We start from the raw sequence: 15,884 nt of genomic DNA on the forward strand, positions 1-15,884 counted from the left end.
AATCCGAAGGAACGGAATCTGACCATGACAATCCTTTTGCCGACTCCGTAGCCAGGTGGGCAGGAGCAGCAGTGCGTAGCACACGCTTCTTGATTAGACCGGGATTCGAGCCCGTGACCACCAAATACGGAGGATGCGGAAAGGTCAGAAATGACCACCGCATATCTCCAGAGCAATATGGCCTTAGTTGCTAATACTCCTAAAAACCAAATAACAAACAACCCTTCTCATCAATCTGCCTAAGGCCACCCTCCACCCCAGTCTCTCTCTCTCTCTCTCAATTGTTGTTTGTGTTGTACTATATATATTACGTTGGTTATAGCGAACATACTTTTTCTTACTATACAAACAAACAAACAAACAAAAAAAAGCATAAGTAAATCGAAGATGAATCTTTGGTGGCTCATCATTTTATTTAGAGTGCCCAGTCTTCCAACCAAAGAAAACGAATGATATGTACCGGTATGGGTAACTTAGATAGATGCGAGAGTTACTCTCATAGGCCTATTATCGCATTTTTGGTGATTATTTACATTACGCGTGATTTTAAATTGCGCAAGACATTCTGGGACGTACCCCTCGCGTAAATTAAGACGTACATATTTTCGCGTATATATAACTTGTATTATACTTATATAATTCATTAAAAATGTTTGCAAAAGCTTATTTCCCGATACTCACCTCTTAAAATCCGTATTATCATTTAAATTCCATAGGAAGTGAAAGTGAAAAAATTAACTAAATGAGTATTCACTTTCACTTCCTATGGAATTTAAATGATAACACGGATTTTAAGAGGTGAGTACTGGGAAATAAGCTTTTGCTAAAAAATTTAATGAGGTAACAGACAGTAATTTAAGCAATAGCTATAAAATTATACAACTTATATAATTTTCTCGTATGTTACTTGTAAATACAACCTATAATAATAAAATAAAAAAATAAACAAATATGTAAGATTAATTTTCAGTTCGTCTTCATGCATTACAACAGAACACATTACGACATAACCGGACACTGATAAAAGATGGAAGGATAAAACTACCGAAAGAAATACCTATTTCCAGTAAAATTAGACAAGTTTCATTCAAACTGGAAAAAAGCAACCAATAGTAATGAAATGTTTCACTTCTTCCAGTCACATACCTTCCTGAGGAGCTGTTGTGGCCACCAACAAATTCCTTCAACTGCATCGATCGTGTGCTATACGAGCAGCATCGCAAAGTGTCATGCCCAGAAGTTCACTGATCCCATCCTTCCACCTAGTTTCAGGTGTTTCTTTGCACCTCTTCCCCTCGGTTTTTCCTTCCATTATATTCTTCAACAGAAAGTTTTCTCTTCTTACTACATGACCAAAAAACTTGAGTTTTCTTTTGTTGATGCTATGAAGAAGAATTTTAGGCCTGCCAATTTTATTCAATACCCACTCATTTGTTCTTCGATCCAAGTAAGAAATACGCAGTATTCTCCTGTAACACCACATTTAAAATGCCTCAATTTTCTTCCTGTCAACTCTTTTCAGATTCCATCCTTCACATCCATAGGTGGCAACTGGAAAAATTAACGAATCAATAATTCTCAGTTTCGTCTTTAGCGGCAGATCATGATCTCTCCATAATTTTATCAGATCAGCAACCAACGTTTCAGAAATAGCAATTGCCTGTCGTCTCTTTACATCGTTTGAGCAGTCACTATTTTTATTTATTCTTGATCCTAAGTAATCAAATTCATCAACTTCTTCGATATCTTGCCCATTAACCTTCACTTTACTGGAACCGAGATTATCACCAATCACCATAATTTTAGTTTTACACACATTTAGAAACAATCCTTTTTTCTAACTTGCTTCACATACTCTCCTCAGAGTTTCTTTAAGATGATCCTTAGAATTACAAATTAGCACAGTATCATCTGCATAACGAAGGTGGTTTATCTTCAGTCCTCCAATTTTGATGCCAGTCTCTAAATCTTCCAAAGCTTCAAGCATGATATCTTCAGCATAAAGATTAAAAAGGTGAGGTGACAAAATACAGCCCTGCCTGACATCGCTACCTATTGTGAAAAAGTCCGTGTTTCCCATGTTCGTTCTCACAGTTCCTTCCTGTTCCTGGAACAGTAGCTTAATCAGCTGAATTATGTGAATTGGGAAACCCATAATAGTCATCGTTTCCCATAGTTTCTCATGTCGAACACAATCAAAGGCTTTTGCATAATCTATAAACCACAAAACGACTGGAAAATTGAATTCTTTGCATTTTTAAATAATTAGTCGTAGACTTAAGATCTGATCTCTGGTTCCTCTACCCCTTCTGAAACCTGCTTGCTCTTCTGGCATTTCTTCTTCAAGTTTTCTTGAGATTCTGTTTAATATGATTTTAATAAGAATCTTGCTAGCGTGAGAAATTAGGCTAATAGTCCTATAATTTGAGCAAATTTTCAGATCTCCTTTTTTTTTTTGGTAAGGGGATGAAAAATGATTTCTTCCAATCCGATGGCCACCGTCCCGTTTCCCAAATTTTTACAATCATTTTATGAAAAAACTCGGCGCCCTTCACACCTGTAGCTTTAATCAATTCCGCAGGGATTTCACCAATTCCAGGTGACTTGCCACACGTTAGTTCTCTGATGGCTTTTTCGACTTCTTCCTTCAGTGGTACTGGTTCATGATCACACTCTTGAAAAGGGGGTGGCAGATCATTAGTGCCAGCAGGTGCTCGGAAGAGCTGCTCACAGTATTCTTTCCACCTTCCTTTGATTGTGTTCTCCTCTGTTAAAATTTGTCCTTTGGAGTCTTTAATTACATTAAGTTTTGGTCGGAACTTTTGTCATAAAGACTTAATAACATCATACATCTTTTTAGTGTTGTTTCGTTTGTTGTGGTATTCGATTTGTTTACACTTTCGATTGATATAATCCTGTTAGTCCTGGCTTAAACAGCGCTTGATGACTTTGCTTAGTTCCTGTTACTCTTCGTTTCCTTGTACACCCTGGGCTTTTGCAGTTCTTCTCTGTTCAATAAGTTTAAAAGTATCTTCTGTAATCCAAGGCTTCCTGATCTTTGACCTTTCTCTAATGTGTCTATTTGCTGAATCCTTAATAATGCTTTTTGTATTTTCCCACATTTCCTCAGGCAGCATATCGTCATCTAGTTTTAATAGAGCTTGAAAACGATTGCCTGTTTCAAGCATATAATCATTTGGAATATTTTCTACATCCAATCGTCTAGGAAAAACCTTATTCATGATCTTTTTCAGCTTCAGCTTGAGAACGATGTAGAGTAGCTGATAATCACTGCCACAATCTACTCCAGGAAGTGTTTTTGCTGTGATTACATTGGAACGCCACCTTTGCTGCATAAGGATATAATCAATCTGATTCCTTGTTTTATGATCAGGAGATTTCCATGTGTAGAGCCTTCACGGGTTCTTCTGAAAGCAGGTGTTACATATGACAAAACTGTTCAGATGACAAAATTCAATTAAACTTTCACCCCGCTCATTTTTAGTGCCAAGACCAAAACTATCACATTCTGAACTAGAAGAAACTGTCTTGCCTACTTTTGCATTAAAATGACCCATGAGTATCAAAATATCCTTTTTTGGGATCGGATCAAGAGCTGACTGGAGATTTTCATAATAAACGTCCATATCTTCGTCTGTGGGTGTTAATGTCGGTGCATATGCAACTAAAACTGAGATTTACTGGCTGGCTCTGAAGTCTAACCGTCATCATTAATACGATTGTATCCAAGAAGAGACCTTGAACATTCCTTATTCAAAATGACAGCGACACCACGTTCTTTTACTTGGTCACTTCCAGAAAAAACAACCAAAAACACATTTCCAGTTTTGAAATGATCTTGTCCTGTCCACATGACTTCGATTGCTCCTAAAATGTCAATTTTATATCTATCCATTTCATTGATGACCATATCCATCTTGCCTTCTTTTAAACTTTTTACATTCCATATGGCCACGTTTACCCTCTTCTTTCTTAAATTTAATTTTGCAGGGCACACAGTGGCATCCGGGATCTAATTAACAGCAGTTTTTGGAGTTTTTTTTTGTTGTGGTCTCTGTGGCATCAGATAATGTGGTTGTATGCCATTGCCTACCGCATGGCTGATTTTGAAAGGGGTCGGCTTTAATCATAGGAAGAGTCATCATGCATCTCACGAGATGCTCGGAAAGAGAAAGTTGACTACAGCAGAGCCCTGCTTATTGCAGAAAGGCTGATTACACCTGGCTTTCGACTGGTTTCCAGAGGTCGTCGTTTATATATACACTGCTCTGCCACTTTATTAGGTACACCTACTTAGTAGCGTGTTGAGCCTCATTTAGCCTTCAAAACAGCCTGAATTCGTCTAGGCATGGATTGAAGAAAATGCTGAAAACATTGTGCAGGAATGGAGTACCATGCAGACATGAGTGTTCACGCAGTTCCTTGAGATTCCACGGAGGTGTAGGCCTGTAGCGAGATGTTCAATAGGATTGAGATCCGCAGACTGAGCGGGCCACTGCAGCAAAGAAAAGTCACTGTCATGTTCCTGGAACCATCCATAGTGATTCGGGCTTTGTGCAGCGGCGCATTATCCTGCTGGAAGTAACCATCTGACTGAGGATAAACTGTCAACATGAACGGATGCACTTGGTCAGCAACGATTTAGGTGCGATGTGGCATTCAGACGTGAATCTATGGGTATCAATGGACCCAACGTGTGTCAAGAAAACATTCCCCACACCATAACACTGCCCCCACCACCTTGCACAATAGTCGTCAGACATGATCGGTCCATGGATTCATGTTGTTTTCGCCAAATTCTGAGCCTTTCATCAACATGATGCATGAGGAACTTCGATTCATCAGACCAATCACCTGTTTTCCAATCCTCGATAGTCCAGTGCTGGTGTTGTTGTGCCCACAGGAGCCGTGCTCTCTTGTTCTTCATTGATAACAAAGGTACGCGATGTGGCCGTCGGCTGTTGTAGCCGATTCGCGACAAAGTGCAACTAGTAGTCCGTTGCGATATTTTGTTCTGCGCACCAAGGTTGTATTCTGATGTGATGTGCGACATTGTGGCCCGTCTGTTTGCTTGCACAATTCTAGCCATCGTCCTCTGACCTTTCTCATTAACAAGCGATTTTCTTCCACAAGAGTGCCGTTGAGAGAGGATGTTTTCTGTTCGTTGCACTATTCTCGAATACACCCTTGAAACTGTGGTACGTGAAAAGTTCAGGAGAACTGCCGTTTCAGAGATGCTTTTTCCAGCACGTCTTGCACCTACTACCATGCCACGTTCGAAGTCAGTTAGATCATTCCTCTTCACAATTCTTGCTACGTTTTGTACGCGTAACTGATTCTATCCACAACTATGGTCATGTGACTTGCAACGTTATGGGACAAACCATTTGTGTGCACAGCAGAGATGTACCCAATAAAATGGCAGCACAGTGTATATGTATGTATTTTAACAGATATATAAATATATTTTTTTTTTCAGTATATTCACACAATAATTTTTTATAACTTGTCAATGAATTTATTCATAAGGTGACACTGATTTCATGCGTTTTTAAATATTCGCTCCTATATTTCAACATTTAAATTCCTTTCATATAGCGTTAAACTGTTGCATAATCTTCGAAGAATACTGCTGCATCTGTTCGAATGCGCTAGCCGTTAGTTTTATTTTAGTCTTAGAGCCTAAATATTTACCACTGAGGCCGACCGGGCTAGCCGGGTGGGTAAAGTGCCTGCCTGGAAACCCACAGGTCGCGGGTTCGATTCCCACCTCGGGCTTGGATCAAAGTACTGCAAAAACCTTGGGAGGTGCATTATGGCCACAGAAGCCTATGCGCCAACAACTACCAAAAAAAAAAAAAAAAATTTTACCACTGAGACATAAAATATATGTCTAGTGAATCCTCTTTATCTATTCTTCCTTACGATAAGATGTATTTTCAGTTTTTTATGCTACAAACCACCAAATTTTAATAAACTGAGAGCACATTTAAACACAGCCACTACACGTAGCGCCACAGCAGTCACTGTAGTAAATGTTTCACACATTAACCTTTTTAACTCCATTATCAGAAATAAAATGCTTGTCTGATACATTGTAGAAAGAAAGTAGCGGGGGAAAAAAATTTAATCTTATCACGTGACCGCACTAGATAGTTGTTGGAATGGATAAATGAAATTGTTATTTATTTATTTATTATTATTTTTATTTATTTTTTGGTTGTGCTGTATAACGTTTGCTTCCTTACATCACCTTGCCAGTACCAATACTAATATTAAATACAATATTTTTCAAAATAAAGATTTTTGTTCACTGTCTCATAAATTAAATCAATCTGCTTGTGATTCATTTATTTTATTTACAGGATTGATCCCGAAAAATTCCTCACTTACGGACAAAGGAGTCGTATTGTATGGGAGATTCTAATGCGCACAGCTTACGACCAAGTGGACCATGCTACAACAGGTAAAACTATAAGAAGGTAAAACTGCAGAAAGTTGTTTTTTATGTGCATGTAGAATTCAAAATAATCATAATGTAATCTAAACATAGTAAGAAAATAATCTGAAGATAGATCTTTAGATTACTCACGACCTTAGTATAAGGTTCATACACGTAACTATCAGGATAAATACAGAAAGTCGACGGCCTCCGTGAAATAAAAGAATTTTTTAGAACAAATGGATGAGAATGTCGAAATAAGAGAGGAGTAAATAAATACAATCAAAAATAAATATTTAAAAATCCAAAAATGAAGTCTGTTTAAAACTTACAGAAATTTTATATTTACATCTATTTCAACTGCAGATAGATCAATAAAGACCAAAGAGCTCTGCCTCTGCGGCGATCGTGCATTCCTTGGAGTATTGTGAAAAATAGACCCATAAAAATTTTGTCGGGTCATTGGCGGGATTCGAACTCACTCTTTCCCACTGAGTAGGGGAGGACGGCGATTATATCAACTGTGCTATTGTGGGGGGGTGGTTTGTGGTTATTTAGTAGAGAATAGATTCCGGGGGATAATACTTTTTCTTTTATATTATTATTATTTATTTCTTTTATAATAAATCCGTTAACCTTCCAGACCCACCTCTTTTAACTTTGTATTTCTCAATTAAGTTTCCCCCTTAATTTAACTCCCCTCCACGTTAACACCTGACTTGTATACTGCACAGAAGATCACAGATTCTGGGGGAATAATAGTTCGTGTATGTCTCCTCTGGACTGGCTGAGTATTCAGAATGACTCAATACTACACATGATAAACATATACAAATTTGTTTATTTCACAGTATATACATAAAAGAATGGTATCATACAACATCAATTGGTATAATGTTAATAACTGGCATTATATGTGTGTTAAGATGTAAAATTAATAGCAAATGATATAATATGTCTCTTCGTGTCTTTCTGCTTTTTCTCCTTCTTGTTTTGGTTACATCTCATAACATTATTTTTTACTCTCTAACAGTTAAACTTCCCAACTGGAATTACCTCAGTGGGCTTAACACCTCTATGGATAGTGTCCTAGATTTATAAATCCCCGCTGTAATCTTTCATTAATTTATCCCTTCCAAAATAATTCAATCATAATATCTTGTAACGTTTCAAGTACATAGAGCACCTTTACATCTTAACTTAGAACATACCAGTCTCAAGTACATGTATCTAAATCTTCCTTGCTTTAACTTATCCTTGAGATGAAGTACATACATCTATGAACCCTTTTCTTCCTTTTATACTAATCAATACCAAATCTACTATCAACTAAATAAACATTTTTCTAAAGTCCTTCTCTTCAAATCTAGCTTAAAATTATTATCTCGTACTTACATATTAACTTAGGGAATCACTCTTTACACTACCTTTTCTCAGTTCAGGGGCGACTCATCATCAACAGCATAGGGCATCATCAGGCTCCAACTGGAATTTTTCATCGGCAAAGTACTGCTGTTCATCTACAGGGATTCTCCTACGTTCAGGAACTCGCTCTTCTTTACATACGGCTATTAAATAAGTTGCTCCGGCCTGCTTTTTGGGCGTCTGATCAGTTCGACGAAACTGGGAAGCATAATAGGATTATCAGGACTCTTCTTACTGCTTTATTAAGAAGCCTGGCTATGTAGCTCTTCCTTATCGTTCTATGGTGAGGCTTTTCGATCCTTTTTTCTCAGCTCCAGCATAGGTGTTTCCATCTTTCAACGGTTATCTTCTTCCTATTCCAACAACTCTTAAACAGCAACTCCCACAACTCATTACTCTGTCCGCTACCTCCTGGCGATTCTCCCGGCACTTCTCGGGATTTCTTTCCAGCCGCACATCACTCAGGCATCTCCACGGGAACTCTCCAAACTTCCACACTGCCAAAACTCACAACTCTCCCAAGAAAAATTCTCCCCTCTTCCCTCTTGCATCTGCCTTTTGTTTCAGCCGCTCATTCTATTTTAATCCAATCGTCGTTCGTTCTCCATCATCTCATTATTCTCATTCGCTCTCTCCCACTTCTTCCGTTTTTTCTTGGCCCTCCCTCTCCTGGGGTAACTTCCTGTTTACGAAATTTTCATCAACTTCGATGAACTACAGGGCGTCTAGAAATTTCTAGATATTTCCTTGTGATCATTCCCGATTCACTTACCGCCATTAGTCCACTCTGTTTCTTCTCTACCGCTCCTTGAAATTAGTAAGTGCTCAAGGAGTCGGTCTGTTTCAAATAGCGGCAGCCATTTCTACATAGTGTATATCGCATCCAGGGTTTTCTTCACCCTCCTAGTTCTTAAAATCTTCCTCTCCACAAGGGGGAGTCGGTTCCCTTGTTCTTTCCTTCCAAAGAGCTGCTCACTTTCTGTTTATGCGACCATGAACTGGCCTTGCGGTGCTCCCTTTGTACTAGTGTTCCAGTGCTCCCATTGTCTTGTGTACCGTCCTGCTACCCCCCGTTGTTACGTTAATCCTCCCCTACTTGACTGTATGGTACAGAGCGATCGCAATCTAAGCTGAAAATCATCCTATGTAAATAATATTATTTGCCATATACATCTTTTTTTTCTTGTTATGTTATAATATTTATAACATAACATTCGCTAGTATAAGTGTAAGAATTTTGTTCTTACACTATCCACCACTGCTGCATGAAGTATAGGACCTTCGCAAGTATCAACTTGCGAAGGTCCTACACTTCATGTCACTGAAAGAATGATAACCTATAGTACTTAGTACCTTGAAGTTGTGCTCTCTTGAAAATTGATCATCGAAGGTGATATTTAGTGATTTTTGCGGCCTACAGTTTTCTTGGAAGACTTCTGGTGTCTTTTGGAAGTTGTCAGGTGCCTTTGTAGTTAGATAAATACATCTACTGATCAGTTGAGGGAAGTTTTAAGTAACGCTAATTATAGCACCATAAATGGCGGCCATAATGGCGGCTTGGGAACGATTGTTATATTAACATAGTGGTATGTGGTTACAGATTGTCTAGTATATATCCCTTGAACTTTGGGATTAGGTTGAAAGGTTTATTATATTGAGATCATTGTTATCTTTGTCGTTGGGTTAATATTGAAAAAAACTAATTTTGTTAGTGTTTACATTGCAGAATACTAATCTGGTTATTGTTTTGATCCCTGTTTAAATTACTGGAAGTATTAGCTTCTGTACCTGTTATATAATTGGATAGGATAGATTATTGTGTATAATTAATACTGAGTTAATTGTAATTTGTTAGATGTGACATGGATAGCAGGAATTCCAGGGTTAGCAAATCTTCAGCAGGATCTGAGGGGGGAGGTAGTTCACCCCTACTTCCATCCAAGATACCGCAGTCGCAGGCTGAGCTAAAGAAATTGGGTGAATTTGTATACTCTAGTGCAGTGTTTCCCCCTTTTATAATAGCCAAGTAACCTGCGACCCTGCCACATTTGCATAAAAAGGCATTTTTAATAGGGTAAAGAAAACACATTAAAAATAGATTTTTCAGAATATAATTCTAACCTAATATTTAATGCGATGGTTGTACTTGCATCTGGGCAACCAGCTTCAAAATTCGCGGCTGAGTGTTTGTTAAAGCCAACCTCATGTCATCCTCAACATTCAGTCTGTTTCTTGCCTTTGTTTTGATATGAAGAAGCGTTGAAAATCCATTCTCCCAGAGATATGTAGAGGCAAATGAAAGTAAAACTCGAAAGGCAAGCATGGTGACATTTGGATATGATTGATATTTGGCACACCAGAACTAAGTCAGCAATTTTTCATAAAACAAATTACGTGCCGAGAAATCGTTGCGCAGTTCCAAGAATTCATCCTGTACTTCATCGGGAATGCTGGCTACATTCAGGGAAGCAGAGAATGGGTTTCGTAACAGTGCAGCTTCTTCTTCTGTAAGCTCAGGGAAGTACCGCTGAAATTCCTTTTCAAGGGATTCAAGGTGCCCAGTACCAGTATCTCCTCCTTCAGATTCTCATCCAGCTCACCTTCAGATTCCTCTACCACACTGTAGAGTTTTTCAAACATGACAATGTTTCCGACGCCCGTTTTGCAGCTTGGATACAAATGCCTGAAGATTGTCTTGAAATTGTGTGTTTCCTTTCCCTGAAGTTTCAGGTTCAGTTTATTTAGCTGGTCTAAAATGTCTGCTAAGTACGAAACTCTTTTCTTCCAAGCTTCATCATTAAAGTAAGCCACAAGGTCATGTTTCCCTTGCACTTCCAGGAACAAATTGATTTCATCTTTCAACTAAAAGACACGAATGACATTTCCTTTCGACAACGAGTGTACAGCAGCGTAGAAAATAAGAACCTCGTGATCAGAATTCATGTCTTTACATAGTTTTTTAAACAGACGGGTGGGTGTTGAGAGCTCCAAATTTGATGTAATTCACAATTTTGATCAGACAATCAAGTACCTCTTGCAGAGGAGCTGGAAGAGTCTGGAAGAGAACTGGCAAGAGCATATCGGTGAATCATGCAGTGAATGCCCTTTCCTTGGGGAGCAAGTTCTTTCACTTTTGTCTGAAAGCCCGACTTTGACCCTAGCATAGCTGGTGCTCCATCTGTACAAACCCCACAGACGTTTTTCCACTGTAGTCCTCCAGTTTCAAAAAAGGTATTTATCTTCTCCATAATATCTTTACCTTTTGTAGTAATTTCAAGTGCACTACAAAACAGGAACTCTTCTTTGATGTTATCTGAATGAATATATTTCACTAAGACAAGCACTGAGAACATGAACTTACGCCCGTTGATTCATCAACTTGAAAAGAAAACAATGGAGAAACTTTGATTTCATTCAAAACCTGCTCTTTCACGTTTAGGAACATATCTGAAATGCGCCTCCGAATAGTGTTATTGGACAAAGATATTTGTCGCATCTTTTTCTCGCTGGCTTCCCCAAGAATTAACTTAACCATCTTCAACATGCAGAGTTTGATGACCGTTTCTTCAATCGTGTATTTTTTTTTTTTTTTTTTTTTTTTTGTTTGGCAATTTCCAATGCGACTTCATATGATTTTTGCACTGCTGCTGTGCTCTGTTGCTGAAAACTTTCTGTAAGATCGAGTCTCTGACGTCTGAGACCAGTTTCATGGCGTGGAAAGAACTCCAGATCCTTTTTAGTATGTTCTGAATACTCTGTCTCTAAGTGACGTTTCAGTTTTGAAGATTTCGTAGATTCAGCACTGAGAACAACATTGCACAAAACGCATTGTGGCTTCTCTATGCCATTGCTGATCAAGGTGGTAAAGCCAAATTTTAGATAGTCTTCTGAATATTTACGTTTTTTCTCTCTATGAGTACAGATTTAGCACGTACAGCACGGACTGAAGACGACCTACTGACGCTCTTTAGATTTTAGAAAGTGCAAGCAGTAGCTAACCTGCGCTCGACAGCGAGTGGCTGGTTTCTATCATCGCTCCAACTAAAGGTGGTTGACTATTGGCGAACTAAGTTCGCGCCAGTTTGCATTAGACGACCCATCGTGGACATTATTGAATTACATCATTGAAAACATGGCAACGTCAGCAAAACATACGGGGTGATTTTCAACTGCGTTAAGAGAGCAACTCACATTTATTCGACGGTCCGTATTCGAAAGTCTGTCATTCACACATCAAGACACCGATTAAAAATGAATTTTGATATTGAATTTTGCATCATAGTGAAAATTTTTTTCAGTTTACTATTTGTAACATAGAATTTTATTCTAATGATAACACTGCATTTATATATTTTATTTTTAGGGAGTGAATCAAGGTTCGCCGCGGCGGAAATTTGAAAAAAAAATATATATATATTAAAGGCCCGCCATAGCAAATAATTAAAATAATATAAAATATTTAAAATGTATGAACACGGCGGGCTTTTAATATTTTTTAAGCATCCGCTGCGGTGGACCTTAAATTGCTTCCTTTCATTTATCAAAAATCAGTGTTACAACCGCTAGTAGAATATTGCAGTGTAGCCATATGCCATATTGAAATAAATAAGTGTTGTAAACCTTCGTGGTGAAATTTCCTGTAAAAATAATTGCAACTAAAAATAACCGCGGCGACCCCCCAGAAAACACTTTGCGACCTTCTTGGAGGTCACGACCCACAGGTTGGGAACCCGGGCTCTAGTGGGTATAGCCATGGTTCAATGAGACCAAATGGAGGTACACTGATTCAAGTATTATATGATAAGGTAGGTGATCAGGAAACTGCAACTGATAATTGGCAAGGTAGTGATCATGTTAATAAAAAGAAGGAGGTTATTCCTACCAATGAGAATGTTATATCTACAAATGAGGTTGGTACAATGACTGATAACATTGAGATGGTGCAAGATGCAACTTTTATTTACAACGAAATATCAAAAATGCGTAAAGACATTACGAGTTTTCTTTTTGGTGAGACAATAAAGTGACGAAAAAGGCTGGCAATATAATAATGGATAAATGGGCAGATCTTGGGACTGTTGCTACTGCATTGATAATCGAGAATGAGAGATTAAAAGCAATCCGGGATTAAATTATTAAGAGTACTCAATAATTGGAACAGGTGATATATTACCTATGAAAAAAGTAGAGGCTGATAAGCAGTTTTGTATTTCTTTATATGAAGCTGAGGAAATCGAAGTTGACCGGCATAGTGAACAGTTGGTTGGCAAAGTGCCCAGGCGTTCATATGCTGATACTGTTAGGGAACCGCAGAAAAAGATAAGTGAATCTAGAGCGTACGAGAATGTGATGATACTTAGAGCTGCAGATAACAGTAACTTGAAAACCAGTTTGGATGTCAAGAAGGCAGTGACAAATACTTTAAAAACTAAATTTAAAGCGGTTAAAGTAAAATCATTGAGGATGGTTCGGAATAAGGATGTTTTACTTGAGACGGATTCAAAGTCAGATTTAATAAATATTTCACCATCAGGTGATTTTTCTGCAATGGGAATAATTACAGGGGGCCCCTAAGAAAAATAATCCTGCTATTATAATTTATGATATTCCTGAAGGATATGAATCAGGACGAGATTGTTGAAGATCTTTATTGTAAAAATCTTGAGGAGTACGCGTTAACATTTGAGAAGGTTAAAAAAGAAACATTTAGATTTATGATGAGGTCAAAGAATTCAACTACCGTCCACTGGGTGATCAGATTTTCTCCTAAGATATATAAATGTATTGCTACATTAGAAAGAATATACAGTAGATCCTCGATTTTCAGGGGTAGATCGTAAAAAAAAATTCCCGGATAATCGATTTCCCGGTTAATCCAAAAATACAGCACGTCCCCGACATGTGTAAGAGATACTTTCCAGGACTTCTTACGTAACTCGGGAATGACTAATAAAATATTGTTACTATATCCCTGATATGCCAAAACAAAAAAAAAATAAATAAAAAAAACACATAATACCCTCAAAAGAATGAAGAAAAATAGTTATATTTTTAATTAGTTCAATTAAAAACTTTATCTGGGGACAGCGGTGAAGTAACCGGAGTGGCACATAAGAAAAGAAAACATAAAAGGAAGAAAAAACGCATGTTAGTACTGTAGAAACTGATATGTGTTTCGTAGCTTTGGTTATTTTAGTTGACTTCATTGGTACCGATCCCTTCACCGCTTTTCCTATTCTGTTTTACTCCTTTATTATCGTGTTCACCGTTGCCACTGACGAATCTGAATTTCTCGCAATACTTGTTAATGTTTGGCCATTTTCATACATCCTTATTATTTTAATTTTCTGATCCAACTCGATCGCTTTCCTTTTCTTGATAGATTTTCTAGTACCGCCGTCACTTATTCTCTTAGTCGGCACCATGATAGCAGTCAAAATTAAGTTTTCTGGAGGTCGCTACCATCCAAAGGATATCCAAAGGCTATCCTGGAATGGATACCTCCTGGAAGAAGGAGAAGAGGAAGACCTAGGAGGACATGGATGGATGGAGTACGGGAGTACATGACAGCCCGAGGCTTAACCGACCAAGACACCTTGAACCGCACTTTATGGCGGGAAAAAATTCCTACCAAAAAATAACTTGTAGGCTAAGGAAACCCATTGTAAATTGAAATACTCCTCTTGAAGAAGAAGACTACCATAAAACAACAAAAACAATTTGCATTTTCCGGGTTATTAGGCTTTTCTGTTACTGCAATTCATTATAAACGGGTAATAAACTAGATTTTATTGCATTTGCGATAATACCGAAAGCTGGAATTCTGTGGGTTTTTAAGTTACCGTATTATAATGAAATGTGTGTCCCCTTCACTGAAATCTTCAGTCATATAAATAACGTAAAGTAAGTCTGAAGCTATGTAAGTCGGGGACTTACTGTATCAAAAATGTTCAGCAACCTACGTAAAAAGTATGGCGATAGATAAAAAAACTTACCACGCACTACTCGCGTGTCCGATACGATGCTTCCCTTTATTTTTTATGTTGTCGATTTTAAATCTAATAGCTTCCCTTTATTTTTTACGTTGTCGATTTTAAATCTAATAGCTTCCCTTTATTTTTTACAGTGTCGCGTATGGTTTCGTCACCAACATTATAATGGTTCATTAGAGATTTAACGGATGCACCGTTTTCAAACTTTTGAATAATTTCAAGTTTTTGTTTAATACAAGCCTCTTGCGTTTGCCCATCATTTTCGCGATTTCTGAACAAAAAAAAAAAACATAATAATAAAAATTCCGATATCCCTGACATAAATAACGAAACAAAATTTGCCTTTTGTTTTGCTGATTGAACACAACAATCGACGCGACGCACTGAAACAAATTAAACATTTCGTCTCTTTTTTTTTTTTTTTTTTTTTTTGATGTGAAGACAGCGGGGGTTGCAAAATAATAGGTACACTAATCTCCCAATTACGACTTATAACGCTGCTTCTTGTCGCTTATTTACGGCTTGCAACATATCTGTTTATACCTATTATAGTTATTACTTGAATTTTATGATTTCTGGTTGATTTTTTTTTTATTTTTTTTATTTGGAGTCTTGAAGTGTCCCGGTTAATCCGTTTCCCGGTTAATCCGAGAGTCTGCTGTATTTGTCATTTAATTGTACAGACACCGTCCATTTACAATTGTGAAAAATGTTTCTTATGTCTTGGTTATGGGCATACAACTAAGTATTGTTCTCATAACTCCCCATCTTGTGGACATTGTGCTGGGAGTGGACATGTATTTGCGGAGTGTCCGAATAAAGACCAGGAAGCGTGTTGCGTTAACTGTAAGAGGAGGAGAATGCATTTCCATCATTCAGTCCGTGATGTTAGGTGTCCTGAGTATGTAAGAGCTATGGAGTTAGTTAAAGCAAGAACAACAAATGAATAACACATCATTACATGATATAGGAAGTAGCATTGGTTCAAGTTGTTCGGGAAGTGT

General features: G+C 37.8%; 1 protein-coding gene across 1 annotated transcript in view; it reads left to right on the forward strand.

Annotated features, from left to right (window-relative positions):
* Positions 1-15,884, forward strand: part of LOC150087933 (anoctamin-4-like) — a 452,209-nt gene that overhangs the window by 267,787 nt on the left and 168,538 nt on the right. Inside the window, exon 7 of the mRNA XM_090369274.1 lies at positions 6,387-6,487. Within this exon, the coding sequence (XP_090225400.1) occupies positions 6,387-6,487 (101 nt within the window). The remainder of the gene's footprint in view (positions 1-6,386; positions 6,488-15,884) is intronic.

This window comes from Mastigoproctus giganteus, chromosome 3 (assembly GCF_048544385.1).
Source record: "Mastigoproctus giganteus isolate SK-2022 chromosome 3, ASM4854438v1, whole genome shotgun sequence".
NCBI classification, from domain to species: domain Eukaryota; kingdom Metazoa; phylum Arthropoda; class Arachnida; order Uropygi; family Thelyphonidae; genus Mastigoproctus; species Mastigoproctus giganteus.